The sequence below is a fragment of the Peromyscus eremicus genome, chromosome 2, assembly GCF_949786415.1.
Source record: "Peromyscus eremicus chromosome 2, PerEre_H2_v1, whole genome shotgun sequence".
NCBI classification, from domain to species: Eukaryota; Metazoa; Chordata; class Mammalia; order Rodentia; family Cricetidae; genus Peromyscus; species Peromyscus eremicus.
In genome coordinates, this window is record NC_081417.1 from 55,753,643 (window position 1) to 55,771,633 (window position 17,991).

General features: G+C 38.3%; 1 protein-coding gene across 2 annotated transcripts in view; it reads right to left on the reverse strand.

The window, feature by feature from the left end:
- Positions 1–1,342: 1,342 nt before the first annotated feature.
- The window catches only part of Spaca1 (sperm acrosome associated 1), an 18,693-nt gene continuing 2,044 nt past the window's right edge, over positions 1,343–17,991 (reverse strand). The window contains exons 2-7 of one of the 2 annotated variants that reach the window (XM_059254088.1): positions 13,659–13,715; positions 9,371–9,472; positions 8,272–8,378; positions 7,062–7,197; positions 2,297–2,417; positions 1,343–1,575 (exon numbers count right to left, since the gene is read on the reverse strand). In XM_059254088.1, coding sequence (XP_059110071.1) covers positions 1,539–1,575; positions 2,297–2,417; positions 7,062–7,197; positions 8,272–8,378; positions 9,371–9,472; positions 13,659–13,715 — 560 coding nt within the window. In that variant the 3' untranslated portion in view covers positions 1,343–1,538. Of the gene's footprint in view, positions 1,584–2,296; positions 2,418–7,061; positions 7,198–8,271; positions 8,379–9,370; positions 9,473–13,658; positions 13,716–17,991 lie in introns of both variants that reach the window. The other variant, XM_059254087.1, reaches the window with a different exon arrangement.

Consider the following 17,991-nt stretch of genomic DNA (forward strand, 5'->3'; position numbering starts at 1 on the left):
ATGACTTACTGGTCAGCACTAGGCACAGGGCCCTACCTACCTAAATAGCTAAGCACATGCCAGAGGTAAGCAGTGAGAAGTAGCCCAAGAACAGCACTTTACACAACTAGTCTTGTTCAATAACTGAACTCTAATAGCTGTGGAAATATAGTTGGAATCATTGCCTTTCTGGCTTTAAAAACAAGGATTGATATAATTACTACTCAACAATTTTTAGCTTCCTTACAAAAGGTGCAAGACCATACATACTCAGAAATAAGAAATGGAAGGCTGATTGTTGTTTAACATTTGTCTGAGGTAGGTGTTACAAAATTGTCTTTTAGGAGATTATATGAAAACAATCTCTTTTCACTTAAGGTCTCCAGTGGAATTCCCACAACAGACAAAAATCATTTTCTAACTAGTTGATCCTTTCTTCTTTCACCTAAAACTGCCATGGAACAGAAATAAACAGGGTAACTTTATAATACCCTTTTTCTGTCTGTTAGAGCAAGGTGTGCCATAAATGCCCATTTATAATGTCTTCTGCCCAGTGGATATCATAAACCCTAAAATAAAGCAATGAAGTTAGCATAGAATTCATCTAAACAGAGAAAAACAAAGTTTAGTCTTAAAAGCAATTGCTGGAAAAGACTACTGGGTATAATTCTTAATGCTTTAACATCTTGTTTGCTTAGCTGGCTGCATTGTGTCACAGTGGTACAACACAAGATGATTGTGTTCTTTCTATATGTCACCTGAGCATGAGGTACTTGTTAGTGGTCATTATAGAGTTTCTAAGTCACTGCTTCTAGAAGAAATACAAATGACTAAATTCATGTCATTTTCTCAGCCACCTCCAAGCCTTTGTTCAGTTCTTCCATCTGTATTTCCTCTACACAAACACAGTCAAGGTACCTAATAAACTGCTTTGAGCAGTGCTTACTTAACACACAGCAGTCACCAAGCCTTTGTTGTTACCACTGCTTCATGTTTTACAAATGATATTTTGTACGCTACACACCCTGCAGAGACTATGAAGTATGATTTACTTTACTGGTTCAACCCAGTTCTCCCAAGTGGGAGAAAGCTTACTTTCCAAAGAAACTTCAAGATTATAGTTTTCTTATTTAGGACAGAAAAGGCGAATGGCGAATGACCTCACAAGTGACCAAAGAGATCAGAAACTATTTCTGTATACATTTACATAAGTAACCTCAAGCTACCATCTGAAGCAGTAAATACCAAGAACTAATTAAAAGAGAATTTGTCAATTGTACTAAGAGCTGGACTGAATAAACAGCTCTGTCCCCACACTGCATGACCACCATCGAAGTAAATTCAATCCAACATCATTGAAATATTTGTTTTCAAATATATTTTATTTTTATAATAATGAATCTGATACTCTCTAATTGTCTTTAGTTTCTCATATGTCATTCACACATCATTCATTCCATTCACTTAAGGCATCTTCTTCACGTGTAGCTATATCTGTTGGCGATTGGTCAAGAGAAGTCGAGTCTTTGTACCTCATAGAACTCATCTCAGAATGTATCTCAGTACTTGAAGCTTTCACCCCCCAGAATGATTTCACTGCAGCCCTGGCAGAAAAACAAAAGCAAAACACAAAGGCCACAGTTATAAGGAAAAAACAAACTAAATGAGGTGGATGCTTACATCTCCATTGTATAGAAGTGTTTTTTTTTTTGTTTTGTTTTGTTTTGGTTTTTCTAGACAGGGTTTCTCTGTGTAGCTTTGTGCCTCTCCTGGAACTCACTTGGTAGCCCAGGCTGGCCTCGAACTCACAGAGATCCGCCTGGCTCTGCCTCCCGAGTGCTGGGATTAAAGGCGTGCGCCACCACCGCCCGGCCTAGAAGTGCCTTTTATTCACAGTTCAGCTCCACTTGGAATAATCCATCTGCACTGTGACTGATGAACCCTCAGATCTGCTGGGTGTAATACATATACAGGCTTTTTTTTCATTTAAGTGAATTGGGAGGTTACAATAGCCAAGTTTTAAAGCAGTGAGAGCTATGGTTAAGTGTCAAAAGTATTCATTTTTTTCTTTTTAAACAATTGCCTTGTAAAACTGTAAAAAGCACATCTGAAAGTTCTCCCATGGCTGCAAAGTATGTCAAGTTGTTGTTTTTAAAGGCATCCATATACAAGATGGAGTAGCCTGAAAGAAGATAGCATCAAGATACATTGAGGAGACACCGTGGGGTGCTGATCTGGGCTTCACTGCAAATGGATGGGGATTTGATTGAGGAAGATGTCAATCAAAGGTTAAAGTGCACCCCAGCTATTCACCTACCAATTTATGATGATGAAGATCAATACGAAGATCACAAATATGCAGATAATGACTCCTATGGTCAGCACAAAAACTAAGACTGCATCAGTGTCTGGTCTGGTTGCTCTTCTCATTTGCAGTTCTAAAAGTAGAGAGACACATATGATGACTGCTATTGGAAAATCAGTGGGGAATGGCTATCTAAATGGACCACTGTGGAAATGTTATTATGTGGAGCTATGTTTTCCCTTCTCTGAGATAAATAAAAGAGTCTGTGCTGGCAACAGGGTCAGGGTGTACTTAGTTTCCTAACAAACTGAGAGAGAATGTTTTCAACCTCACTATCCTAGCTATTGTTTCTTGGATTTCTCTCAGATTTCAGCCTGACTATTCATTTTCCAAGTGGCTTATTTTGATAAGCTGAAGTTTTTACTTTTGACACAGTGTGATTTACTCAATGTTACTTTTTATGGTGATTGTTCTGAGTCATGGCTAAGAAACCTTGCCTATTACTGAATCACGAAAAGCTTCTCCCATTTCCTCTTGAAAGCTTTACAGACTTAAATTATATATGCTTAGGATTATGATATAGCTCTGGTTTTTTAAATATAAGATTGGGATTGACACTCATTATTCTCCATACAATATTCACACACTACTCCCAGGTCAGGCATTTCCTTTCTGCAAATAAGGTTATTAAGAAGGTAGAGCCAGTCTACAGCATGTGTGATAGCATCACTATACTGTAAACTGGTGAAGAGAGCTGATCTACAGTGTGTAAGACAGCATCACTATAGAGCTGGTCTACAGCATGTGTGTTAGCATCACTACACTATAAACTGGTGAAGAGAGCTGGTCTAGAGCATGTGTGATAGCATCACTGTACTGTAAACTGGTAAAGAGAGCTAGTCTACAGCATGTGTGATAGCATCACTACACTATAAACTACTAAGGAGAGCTGGTCTACAGCATGTGCGACAACATCACTATACTGTAAACTGGTGGAGAAACAGCTTATACCTGTGTTATATATTTTGTGAATTGCTAGCTTTCCTATGGTTCTTTTATTCCCCAAATTCTAAAACCATACAAAAATAATTCACAGAAAAGGGCTATCCAACTAAATACTATATTATACAGGTAAGTAAAACAAGGACCAGGGAGGTTTAATTATTTGTGTAAACTATGAGCTGACTATTTTAACATTTTAATTTACTACATTAAATGTACACTAACATTTAATTTACCACTCCATAAGAAGTGGTCTCCTGCATATCAGTCTCCTGGATTTGTTCTTATCCTCTTAATTCCATGGATTATAGCCAGCTTTTCTCAGTAGTCATATAGTAGAAATGCAATTTGGTGATCTCCCTTTAAACAGTCCTAAGTACAATTGCAAAGGTGCATTTTTGTATTTATTCCAAGGTTGTCAGATTAAGAAAAATTTTAATGATTTCAGATTTGTACAAAGTGGGAGGTTTTTAAAACACAGAGACAGTGTTTAGGATTAGGTTCTGAAGAGAAATGTAAAATTAGTTTGTTTTATTCACTAGCACCCAATGTCAGCCAAGAGAGAATGGAGAGTAAAGAGTATGGGGATTTCCATTCCTGAGGAGAGCAGCAAGGACCATGTGGACTACTTGTATATCTATTTTTTTTGAAGAAGGCTGAATTTACTCTTAAAAATTTTAAATGAAATTAAAATTAATGAAAAATGGGTTGAATTTCAATACTTAATATTTAGGTAAATATAGCTTATGCATATATTATTTCTTATCACTACCATAAACTGGGTGACTTGGCAACAGTATACATTTGCTTCCTATTCGGGAAGCCATAAATAATAAAACCATTGGTGGGATTGGTGGGGCTCGATGAGTCTTGTGAAGGCTGGTGGGGGGCACTGTGCTACCTCCTCAGCTTCTGGTGGCCTCAGTCTGGATCTGCTCCCGTGTGCCTGTCCCCACCCTGCCTCTTTCTCATTTCTCTTCCTCCTTCTTCCTTTATTCCTGCCTCTCTTCTCTTAATCCTCCTTCTTTTTCTTCTTTCCTTTCTCCTTCCACTGCCCAAAGTTCTCTTTATGTAGACACCAGTCACAATCTCATCTTAACTGATTACATCTTCAATGACCCCTTTTTCAAGGTTATCTACAATCTAAGCACTAAGAACTTAGGACATCAATGTATCTTTTAGGGGCACACAATTAAATCCCAAAACAATGCCATATTGTAAAAGACAGTAATTATGAATGAAAGCATGATACAGAAGTGAGAAAGAAAAAAATAGGAATGGGAATTTTTCCCCTCTCTCTCTGAGACGGTGTTTCTCTATATAGCCCTAGCTGTTCAGGAACTTACTATGTAGACCAGGCTGGCCTGGATATTTGTTTGTCTCTGTGTTGGGATCCTCAAATGCTGGGACTAAACACATATGCCACTATATCTGGTAGAACTTTCCATTAGCTCCATTTATCCTAAAAACATTTCTGTCACATATTTGGTTCATTCCAATACTGTAGGGTGTGGATATTTGTATTTGTTCGATGTCTGAACAAGCAAAAAGGTCTGTTGCACTGGTGAGCAACTTGCCATTTTCAGAGAAACTAATGGGTCCTGAAATGTTCTGAAGATATTTTGTTGTTTAAGTGTGCATGGACTAAGTGGCAGAGTGAGCTCTCCATCCAAGGGCTGCTACACGACAAAAGTCAACATAGTCTCAATAGGGGACAAGGATCTGGTGCCTGTGCTCTAACCCTTAGCTTACACATTAGCAGACATATGTTACTTTCTACTTGTGAAAATTGCTAACTACTGAAAGGTACCTATTAGGGGCCAGATAGTGAGGACTAAGTCCACAAATGGCCAGACACCTATAGCATCATCAACTACGGCAGGTTGAGAATGTTTATAAAGTTTGATGGTCCTCTAGTTGTCCAATCTTCTTGTGCTTTTTTAATCGTTACTTGCTAATGAAATTATCTTTTTGATGATGTCTCAACATAGTGGTTATTAGCTTTTACCTTGAAGATGTTTTGCAAGTTGCCATCTAAAAACACGTCAAGAAAGTTTGTAAACATTCATTTTTAAACTCTCTCCAAAACCTTTTGCAGCTTAGTTTCATTTCAGTAAAGGACATTGCATGGCCTGGTTCTCCAGAATGCAACAAAAGTTTTTTAGACTAAAATAGCTTCAAGAAAAGCACAGACCCCCTTAAAGTTATCTATCACTTCTAGAAGGTTTATATATAAAGACAGTTCTCTGAGAATAAGAGCTCTAGAATCTTTAATAATTTGATGGCTGTTTTGGTTGTCAACTGACTACATCTGGAATCAACTAAAACCCAAGCAGCCGGCACACCTGTGAGGGATTTTTCTTGATTGGATCATCTAGTAGCAGCTCACATAAAATGACACAGAAGAGGGAAGCTTCCGCTTTTGTCTGCTTGTCCTCTCACTTGTTGGCAAGTTCATCTATCCTGCTGCTGGGGCATGTCTTTGCTGGTACTAGACTCTACTTCTTTGAGGCTCCAATTTAGTCAGAAGATCACCCGAGGCATCCAGCTTTATGGACTGAACAACTACTGGATTCTCGGCCTTCCATAGGGAAAGAGCCATGGTTGAACTCCCTGAACCACAGCCTGTAAACCGTTCTTACTAAGTCCCCCCTTTACTATTCATTCTATCAGTTCTGCTCCTCTAGAGAATCCGAACACAAGTGAGTTCTCAAAAGGACTTGTGACCAGATACTCCAACCAATAGAGAGAGCAACATTAAGTATAGTTAAGAGCAACTAACCCCAAGGAAACAGTTACCTGGACACAGAGGATGCCACAGGTTAAACTAAATGAACATGGACATAGATTTTATTTCTCAGGAGAAACAATTCCTAATATGTAAAGCCATGTTCAAGGCTAGATCAAGAACTTTAATACTGAACAATCAAAATATAATCCAAAGCCAGTCTTGATGCACACACCTTTAATTCCAGCACTCCGGAGGCATAGACAGGCAGATGAGCTCTAGGCCATCCCTGTCTATATAGTGAGGTCCAGGACAGCCAGGGCTACCTAGAGAAACCCAATCTCAAAACACACACACACACACACACACACACACACACACACACATCTCTGTGTGGCTTTGCGCCTTTCTTGGATCTTGCTCTGTAGACCAGGCTGGCCTTGAACTCACAAAGATCCGCCTGCCTCTGCCTCCCGAGTGCTGGGATTAAAGGCATGTGCCACCACTGCCCGGCCCTCAAATGGATAACTTCTTAAGAGAAATGCTCTGATTTTATTAGTCTTAACTATATATTTTTTTTCTGCAATCACGCATGACAATCCATTTGTCTATCTTTACTTTTACAGTGGAAATAAATGCACCACTATATTTCAAGTTGAAGGTCTGAGTTTTGTTTTGTTTTTTTAAGGTCAACTCTTTTGGTTTAAAGATTCACTTAATTATGTATATGGGGACTTTGCTTGCATGTATGTCAGCACACTGGAAGAGGACATCACATCTCATTAGAGACTGTGGTGAGCCACCATGGGAGTACAGCGAAGTATAGCGGATTGTACTCAGGCCTTCTGGAAGAGCAGCCAGTGCCCAGGACTGGCTTTTAAAGGAACAGCTTCATTTGAAAATTCATGGACCAGCTCCATACAGATCTACTGAATCAGAAGCTCTGGGGTGCAGCTGGTAGAAATTTGTATTTTAAAAAGTCCATCAGGCAGTTTCCTGAAAATAAGTTTGAGATATAAGCAAACCAAAACACTGCTGGATAATTACCATTTGTTGTATAGACTGTGAACTTAACAGACGCTATTATTTCATTATTATCCAGGGTGTCACACTCGAAAGCCATGGGATGAAGTTCTCTTTGTACTTCTAGGACTGCTGAATCATTTGCAAGTATAACAGGTTGCTATTAAAAACAAAACAAAAAACAAAAACAAAACGTATGAACAGTCTTGACTGGGTTCACTGATTGTGAATGGAGACAGTGAAAGACAAGCAGGACTGGTTGGATCATTGGCAAACACAATAGGTGACAGCATAAGGAGACATCCCTCTAACAAAAGGAGAATTGCTCACTCCCCTAGCCTAGTACGGAATGAATTGTACACATACGACTTAGAACCAGATAATCTAGACTTCAACTCTCAACCCTGTTGACTATGGACAGTATGTTCTGTGCTAGATTTGTCAACTTTACACAAGTTAGGGCCATTTGGAAAGAGGGAACCTCAGTTGAGAAAATGCCTCGATGAACTGGCCTGTCAGCAAGTCTGTGGAACATTTTCTTGATTACTGATTGATGTGGGAGGGTCCAGAGTACTGTGGGTAATGTCACTCCTGGGCAGGAGGTAGTCTTGGGATGTATTAGAAAGTAGGCTGAGCAAGTCGTGGAAAGCAAATTTTCGAGGTTCTGCGCAGGCTCCTGCACTGGTTTCCCTCAGTGATGAACTTGGAACTATTTCCTTCCCAGTTTGGTTTTGGTCAGTGTTTTTCAAAGTGGAAGAAAAGCAAACTAAGACACTTTCTATAACTCAATTATTTATCTGTAAAATGACACAATTATTATTTGTTGTTGTTTTTCAAGTTTCTCTTTAGATCATATAAATCTTTCACCTTTTACATATTTTTAAGTTTATGGGGTTGTTTTATGTCATTTAAGTGAACTCTTATCACTCAGTTGATATCGGGCACTTATAACATCTTTAATTAATGTCAACTATTATTTTTCATGCCATGCCTATATAAACCAGTAAGAATTTTGATGCCAAAACAAAATACATCATAAAATGTGTGAATTTAAGTTATGATTATAGATGACCCTAAGATATATACTTTTAGTCTGACAATTTAATTCCAATAATACAATAAAGTTGTATGATGTTTAACACCATTTTTCAAATTGCTTTCTTAAAACATCAGAACTAGGTATCAAATGTTATCAGCCATTAAAAACACCAGATTATACACAGTATTTACTTACTTGGTCTGCCTTTAGAAGCTTCCACATATACCTGAAACGATTTTCAGGAGATATATGAACACATGACAGTCTAACACTTTCAAGACTCTCAGAAATTGGTTTTCCCCCTGGGGGGAAAAAAGGAAAATAAATAGACAAGTACCAATGGGCAGAAAATTGATTTATCTGGCCATATTCCTTTTTTAATCAACAATTCTTAATTATATCATCAACCAATAATTTAATTACTTCATCAACCAGGAGACAGCACTATCAAGACACTGAGCATATATTATACACATATATCCACATCCATATATATATATTATACATAATATGAGGGTTAGACTGGTTATGACAATCCAAAGTTCTAATCTCTCCAGTGAAATAAGCAGATCCAAAGTTATGAGATCTCCTGAAGACCCCGAGAAGACAACAAAAGGCCAGGCTAGGGTCCAGGTCTCAGGTCCTATCTCCCTACAGTGGAAAATAACAAACACTACTGTAAGGAAAACTCTGTATTGTCTGAGGACCCTTTCTCACATGCCACACTGTTGTAAAAAGCCACCCTCAGAAGTCAATTAGATGCCAAGGACACTGAATCTCGTAATTTGGAGTCTGATTATAAAGAAGTCACCAAAAGAACCAAGTGAGGAGACACCAGGGCTCTTCATTGGAATGCAAAAAAAGTGTGGAAGAGGGAAAGGCATATCACTTAGTGATATGTTACTTTGAACCTGGTGATCTGCCCATGGCTTCTAATTTAGGGTTATGAAACCTCATTTAGAGACACTGAAATGTCAGAAAAGCGTAATTTGATACAGACAGCTCCAAGTTCCAAATTTAAGGTTATCAATCTACAGATAAAATGTCATGGCCACAACATCAGAAGTGTTTCACTCCAGGGCACAGTGAAGCTCCAGCCTATCTCAGACTCTCCACACCACTGAATGTAAATCAAGTCAGGCTACTTAGAGCTCTGACTGTCTGGAGAAGGGGTATTTCATTTTTTATTATTTCTTTTTATCAGTTGATTGTCTCATTGTATTCAGCAGTAGGTTGAGGTTAAAGATATTTCCCCAGCATAAACCCTCCTTCAGATAATAGGGATTCAACTCACAGCCACAGTCAACAGGTCCACGGCATTCTTCCACACGAACAATACACTTGGATTCACCTCCAGGGCATCCATTGGTTAAAATAACTTCTCTGATACCAACACCTTTAGTTAAAGAAATGAGTAAATATTTAAACAAAAGTAACTGCAAAGGGTTGTTCTTCCCATCCAAGTCTGTATTTTCTTTAGTTTAGTTCTGTTGTGAGACTGTTCTCTTAATTTTGGAAATTATATCCCTAAATTCAGTATGAGTACATGTAGAGCTTTTGTAGACTAGCTACTCCAGTTATTTCTTAAAACAGTGGTTCCCCAAGAAAGTTTCATAAGATACAGGTTGCTATTCCCAACAGAAAAAGGATTCTATGCTCACATGCACATTTTAAAATGTTACAATAAAGCAAAAAGGATCTCTTCAGTATGGAAGTTTTTTGAAACTTTTAGTATGCTAATAAATATACTACCATTCATAATTTTTCATTGACTAAAATATAAAATTTTTACTTTTCAATATCTTTGAAATCAGAACTCATTCGTAATTGTGCATGTTTTAAATTGATAGAATTTTTCCTACTAAGAGTACCAAAAATATTCTTCCTATAAACTATAAAATCAGATATGATATAATACATAGGATTACACAAATGTATTTGATCATGGAACTTTTTAACGTTGGGGTTGGAGCTTCTGGAAGAAATTCCAAAATCATATTTTACCATAAAATATGCTTTTTAATTTCTGTACTGATAAATTCTCTGTATTACATATAGATGGGATAAACTATTAACTTCTAGTTTCAACAAGATACTCTTTCTGAAACTGTCACACATTTTTCAGCAAGAAATCAAATTGTTATTAGCTGATTCTAGAGTGTCACTGCTTTCTAATCCCGTCCTATGAGTTGTGTAACAGTCTAGGCAAAGTCTGCCTCCAGCTTCCCTGCTCAATTCCCCTTTTTAGCCCCTAATAAGGTGGTAATCATGAGCCCGTTCCACGGAAAGGAAAAGCTGAAAATGACAGGTGGCTCACAAACGTAAGAGTGCACGCGTCACCCAGAGAGCTTTCTAAAGTGCAAATCCTGACCCAGTCCTGACAAAGTCTGCAATCCTCTGTTTCCAACAAGTTCCTTGGTGATGCTACACTTTTGAGGGCTAAGAAAGTGGACCCCCACAAGATCAGAAGGAACGTTGGAAGATTACTGGAGTTGTTATGAAAAGAACTCTACTGTGGAAAATTCTCAAGCAGCAACAACAACAGCAAAGACGACTGAACACACTCAGGCTGGTCCACAAGGATTCCTGTCGTTTGGGCTGTCACTACAAAGCCAAGGCTAGAACTCCATTTTAAGCTAATTAGAAAAAAGTGCCTGCCAGGAACTGGAAGTATGAGTATGGGGAGAGCTACTGCCTTCTGGGCATGGGGTTTTAGTTTGGGGTATTAAAAATGTCCAGGCTGCAAATAGATCCATATCTGTCACTGTGCACAAAACTTAGGTCCAAGTGGATCAAAGACCTCAACATAAATCCAGCTACTCTGAACCTGCTAGAAGAGAAAGTAGGAAGTAGTCTTGAACGCATTGGCATAGGAGATCACTTTCTAAATAGAACACCAGTAGCACAGACACTGAGAGAAACAATCAATCAATGGGACCTCTTGAAACTGAGAAGCTTTTGTAGAGCAAAGGATACGGTCAACAAGGCAAAGCGACAGCCTACAGAATGGGAAAAGATCTTCACCAACCCCACATCTGACAGAGGACTGATATCCAGAATATATAAAGAACTCAAGAAATTAGACATCAAAATGCCCAACAGTCCAATTAAGAAATGGGCTATAGAACTAAACAGAGAATTCTCAACAGAGAAAACTCAAATGGCTGAAAGACATTTAAGGAATTGCTCAACATCCCTAATCATCAGGGAAATGCAAATCAAAACAACTCTGAGATACCACCTTACGCCTGTCAGAATGGGCTAAGATCAAAAACACTGAAGACACCTTATGCTGGAGAGGATGTAGAGCTAGGGGAACTCTCCTCCACTGCTGGTGGGAATGCAAGCTTGTACAACCACTTTGGAAATCAATATGGCGATTTCTTAGAAAATTGGGAATCCATCTCCCCCAAGATCCAGCTATACCACTCTTGGGCATATACCCAAGGAATGCTCAATCATACCACAAGGGCACTTGCTCAGCTATGTTCATATCAGCATTGTTTGTAATAGCCAGAACCTGGAAACAACCTAGATGCCCTTCAACTGAAGAATGGATAAACAAAATGTGGTACATATACACAATGGAATACTACTCAGCAGAGAAAATCAATGACATCATGAGGTTTTCAGGCAAATGGATGGATCTAGAAAAAATCATCCTGAGTGAGGTAACCCAGACTCAGAAAGACAAACATGGTATGTACTCACTCATAGGAGGATACTAGATGTGGAACAAGGATGACTGGACTGCTACTCACATCACCAGGGAGGCTACCTGGAAAACAGGACCCCAAGAAAGACACGGGGATCGCCCAATGACGGAGAAATGGAAGAGATCTACATGAACAGCCTGGACATGAGTGGGGGTAATGAAGGGCGAGGGTTGAGAGAAAAAGAGCTTAGGGGAGCGGGAGATCCCAGCTGGATCAAGAACAGAGAGGGAGAACAAAAAATAAAAGACCATGATAAATGAAGACCACATGAGAATAGGAAGAAGTGAAGTGCTAGAGAGGCCCACAGAAATCCACAAAGATACCCCCACAATAGACTACTGGCAATGGTCAAGAGACAGCCCGAAATGACCTACTCTGGTGATAGGATGGCCAAATACCCTAATTGTGGTGCTAGAAACCCCATCCAATGACTGAGGGAACCAGATGCAGAGATCCATGGCCAGGCCCCAGGTGGAGCTCCAAGAGTCCAATTGGCGAGAAAGAGGAGGGTTTGTACGAGCAAGAATTGTTGAGACCAAGGTTGGACAAAGCACAGGGACAAATAGCCAAATGAATGGAAACACATGAACTATGAACCAATAGCTGAGGAGCCCCCAACTGGATCAAGCCCTCTGAATAGGTGAGACAGTTGATTAGCTTGATCTGTTTGGGAGGCATCCAGGCAGTGGGACCAGGTCCTATACTCAGTGCATGAGTTGGCTGTTTGAAACTTGGGGCTTATACAGGGACACTTGTTTCAGCCTGGGAGGAGGGGACTGGACCTGCCTGGACTGAATATACTAGGTTGAACTCAGTCCTCAGGGGAGTCTTTGCCCTGGAGGAGATAGGAATGGGGGATGGGCTGGGGGGAAGGGGGTGAAGAACAAGGGAATCCGTGGCTGTAAAATTAAATTAAATTGTAAAATTTAAAAAAAGATTAAAAAAAATGTTCTACATCTAATGCTGATGGAGTGTTAGGCCACAATACTTGAAAGTGGTTATATAGTAACTTATAGGTTATGTATATTTTAGCACTCACATAAAAACTGTCAGTTTTGGTAATCCTTTTACAAAACTTTGACCTAAAAAGAAGTCTGACATAGATGTGTACAGACTAGAATCTTGTCACTGTCATGTTTCCAAGTTAGGATAAACAATGTTATTTGTTAATTATCTACTGTCTTCTCATCATGCTGATTCCCAGTAATGGTTACAGAAACCAAGGGACTTCCAGCACTAGCAAGATCAGCTTCCTTGTGAATTGATCAGAACTTCAAATCCTTAGGCCTCCCCATAGCCCTAGGTTGTTAGAAAGTTTGGGTTAGCCCAGCAATTATAACATACTTAGGGTAGCTGTTTAAGAACCAGTGGGCTCTATAGCACATGTAGCCTGAATCCCAATCCTATTTAAGAGATTTCGTTTAAAATCTCTCTTCATGGAATGGACAATGTCACATTCTTTCACCATGATTCACTTTACAAGCTAACACTTCTTTTCTCCAAAATATAATACAAGCTAGAGAGATGGAATATTTGTAATAGTCTACTGCAAATAAGCTTATTTCTTGGCAGGTTTGCCAAAGTAGTGTGGGAAGGCATCTGTCAGATGCACTGAAGATCTCTCATCTTTGAACATCTGTGAAACAGAATTTTAGTTTGGTGAAGATAGTTTATATGCAAAAATACCCCAAACCTGAAAAATATAACTTTTGAAGCAATTACCTAGTGTTGTGCGTAAATTATAGCCGTAGGCATAGAAAGTAATGAGAGATGAAGAAAGTATAAGTAGCACAGAAATCACAAATGATTGGCATTTTATCTTGGTAGAAATCATGACAGATTATTCCTTTGGTCTATGCTACTTACCACATGTGACTGTGCACATTCCAAATTCTACTTCTTTGACTATTGTTCTGTTCTGAACTAAACATAAAGTTAAAAAATGTTATTTGACCATATGAAAACTTTTATAAGTGACAAACATCTTACTTGGGGGTTGAAAGGTACAAGTAACTGTCATATGGGCAATAGAGGATTTTTTAAATGTTCAATTAAACCCAGGAAGTCAAAGTTGCTCCTCACATAAACACAGCTATCATCATTCTAAATCAGAGAAGCCTAACACTTTAAGGACATTCATTAAGTTAGAAATAACTCAAGGTTTGTTTTTGAATTTCATACATAACACAAGCCTTTTCTTTTTTACTAGCTCATACACAGTGAATTAAAACCCAGCTGAAAAAGTGTAATAAAACATACACACAACAGTCTTTGAACTTTAGGAACCATTTTAAAATATTCTCTATTTTCTATAAGAAAAGAAGAAGAAATAAAATAGTACAAAACAATTTACGTCCCCAAATAAGTCTTCATACCAAGTATACATCAAAATTAAAAAATTTACAAATAGATTTCATTCGTTCACTTTGCAGGTTTGATGACAGATTTCAGTGTTTCTAAGAATCCATTCCAATGTTTTATTCAGCAGGATAATCTATAATCCATACACTTATTATGTAATTGTTTGAGTATCTAATTATTTGAGAATCTTAGTAGTCTTAGTTCTCAATCACATTTTCTTTTGACTTTCCTTTTGTGATTTGGGAGTTTATTTGGGGAACAGGATCTTGCTACACAACATAGATTGGCCTTGAACTCAATGGTCCTCCTGTCTCAGCTTTTCTAGGATTACAAGTATGAGCTACCATTCGAGGACATTTCCTTTTTTCCCCTAATCATTAGCCTGCATTCCTATAGCTGTAACACGTAACCAAGTCTTCAAAAACACAGATTAAGACTCAAATCTCAACATAACAAATACACGATGCGCTGCTAAAGGAGAATGTTGAAAGGCACTAGGTCTCTAAGGAACAAATCACACAGAAAGCCCATTCAACTTGAAGTCCAAAACACTGCTTCCGCCACTAATTTGCTGCTTGAATTTAAGTGAAGCAACTCAATTTTGCCAGATCTAGTTAACCCTTTGTAAAAATTGCAAAGCCTATCTTATTTGATATTTAAAATTGAATAAAATGGTGTATGAAAACATTCTGTAAACTGCTTAGGACTCTGTACCCACTAAAGACCCAATAGTTAACCCAATTCAAACTCATTTTGTAGTTATTAATTTCATACTCTAATTTTTCCCATTTTCAATATTGTAAAACATTAATAGTTTCACTAACACTTTGTTCTGTATTTGCAAGCATCAAATGCAGTACTGTGAATACAGAGCAGGTATATGATACATGTAATTTAAATCAATATTGACTTTGTTAAATGATTTGAACTAACATGATGATCAATTTGAATTGACATTTAATACTTGGAATGCTTGAATACTTTCAGTTGGCATATTATGAGTCATAAGCTAAAAACTGGACCCTGAGCATAAAAACATGTAGAAGAGAATGCCTACTGGACCACTTAGGAACCATTAGTCAGTCAGCTCTATTGTTCACTACCTCTGCTACTCTAGGAAAATTGGTAGTTCCTTCTCACTTGAGTTGCCTCAGAGGGGGAAAAGAAGGACAAGGAGATGGAACCAGACAATTTCCAAAGATTCTTTCAACATCAGTATTTATGATCTATTGACTTTTCACTGGGTCAATCAGTCACTTTATAAAACCGTAAATCCTACAATGGCGGGTCAAGAAAGTGATACATATCTGGACTTCCATGTGGCATCTGTCAAAGTTTCCCATTATGTAACAATGTATCAAATGAAAAACAGTCTGGCATCAGTTCATCAGGAAGTCCACAGGTGCTAATTAACTGGTTGGTGTCAATGCAGAAGTAATAATGTGTCAAAGATCTGTGTCTTCCTCAGCATTTTATTAATAACCTGTAAAAGGAACCTTGATAACATGCAGACTGAATCAGGGGTCCTGAAAATACGCCTGATTATAAGTTTGGATTTAAAGTGGCAAATCGGCCAAATCTAACAAAATGAAACCTCAGATGAAATTAAAGTCTTATAGGCTGAAACCTCAACTGTCCAAAAATAATGTGTGGTGTGTCATGAGAGAAGGAAAAGTAAAAACCACCAGTGAGCTCAACAGTGAATTCAAAAGGAGGCTAGAATATGGTAAGGATTCCTAAAGCGTCCCCGAGCCTCGCCCCCACACAGCCTGTGGCAATCATCCTGCTGCACAGTATGACTGGTGGCCCACATCATCAGGGGACAACCCTGAAACTGTTTCTGGGGGGGGTGTAAGGTGGATATTTCAGGACTTTTATTCTTTCTTAGATTGAAGGACATAGTTTTTACTTTATTTTTATTGCACTACTGGGTATTAATCTAGGGTCGCAAATATGCTACATGAGTGTTCCACCCTGACCTGTAGCCTCCCCTGCTCCTCATTTTGTTTTTGAGACAGATTTCTTTCTTCTTTCTTTCTTTCTTTCTTTCTTTCTTTCTTTCTTTCTTTCTTTCTTTCTTTCTCTTTCTTTCCTTCCTTCTTTCTTTCCTTCCTTCCTTCCTTCCTTCCTTCCTTCCTTCCTTCCTTCCTTTCTTTCTTTCTTTCTTTCTTTCTTTCTTTCTTTTCTGGTTTTTCAAGACAGGGTTTCTTTGTGTAATAGTCCTGGTTGTCCTGGAACTTGCTTTGTAGGTTTTTGTAGACCAGGTTGGCCTCAAACTCACAGAGATCTGCCTGTCTCTGCCTCCTGAGTGCTGGGATTAAGGGCATGTGCTACCACTGCCCCAGATGAGACGGGTTTCTTTAAGTTACCCGGCTGGGGTGTGGAGCTTGAATTCACTTTGTATGCCAAGTTGGCCTTGAACTTAGAATATTCTTGCCTCAGCCTCAGCTGGGATATAGTCCCATGCCACCAGGATCAACCACAGTTGTAGTTTAATAGAGTAAAACTGATTTTATAATTCACTATGTATTTCGACTGGACCTTTTAATAAGCCTAAGAGCATATCAATATAGAATGTCTATATTTTAAAAGATATATAAGGCACAGAAAGGAGGAGATAAGTTAATCAAACATACTCTGTTGTTTCTTTTATCTTGAAATATTGTTATTTCATCATTGGTCACCAATATTTCCAACTATACTTTAAAAACTACAATTATCAAATTGACGACTGATTGCAATTGTCTAGAAAGATGAGTAGTTATGAAATAAACTGAAGCTCTGAGGTCACTATCTCTTTCCATTCTCTTCATTCACTGCTCTCTGCACTAGCTTTAAGGGACATGGGACAAGTGTCTAGAGGTATCCTCCTGTGCAGTCGGTTTCTGGTGAACAGTCAGCAGAGTTCACCAGAAATGAACAAAGTTGGGATTTGACAACTGGGTTTTTTGTTTTGTACTGTTTGTTTTTTTGTTAATGATGGTCAGGGAGAAAATGGACAGGTAAAATTTTTACAACTAGTAAACAATGATAAACAGAGACAGTTAGCAATGTAAAGGGAAAACAATTAGTTACCTAATCAAAACCTCAGTGACACATGGCATTGTGGATGAATAGTCTGGATTTTCTCTAACTTAATAGGTAGACATGGAGTTTTTTGAAGATGAAGAGGACATACAGTATATCTTCCAAGAGGAAGGGTTTTCTCCTGAAATATCCTGCTACAAAAACCCAAATCATCTTGTTTTCCTAAAATCACAAGAACAGTATTCTTTCCTTTTTCATGTTTATACATCAAATTAACTCGACAAGATGTGTAAGTGGATAAATCATGACAGCAGGTCTCTATGCGGGGACTCAAAGAAAATAGATGATGTTGACATGAATAAAACTCGTTGACTAATCTTCCAATTGTTTACAAATCTAAAACTGTAAATGCTTTGCAATTATGCAGGAAAAACGGCATTCTCTCCAAAGAAATGTGTGCCTTTCATATTTTTCAGAAGTATTGTGTTTTGACAATAGGGCAAAAAGAACCACAATAATGATGAACCAGACTCTATTAGAGATGCTGCAATTGAATTTACATGATGGCTACATTCCAGCTTCATGTTTAACAGTTGAGAATTTAGGTGCATTCAAATTATTTGCCCAGTTTAGGAGTGTGTATAGCTTCAGAGGTAGGGCATCTAAAAATCAGGGCATTACAAGATTGAAATTTCTACTGAAGCTTCTCACAAAGTGTTTTTTGCCAGCCCAGCCCTTTTTTGTGGACTATCAGGAAGCAGACTTTAAAGCAAAAAAAAAAAAAAGAAAGAAAGAAAGAAAGAAAGAAATA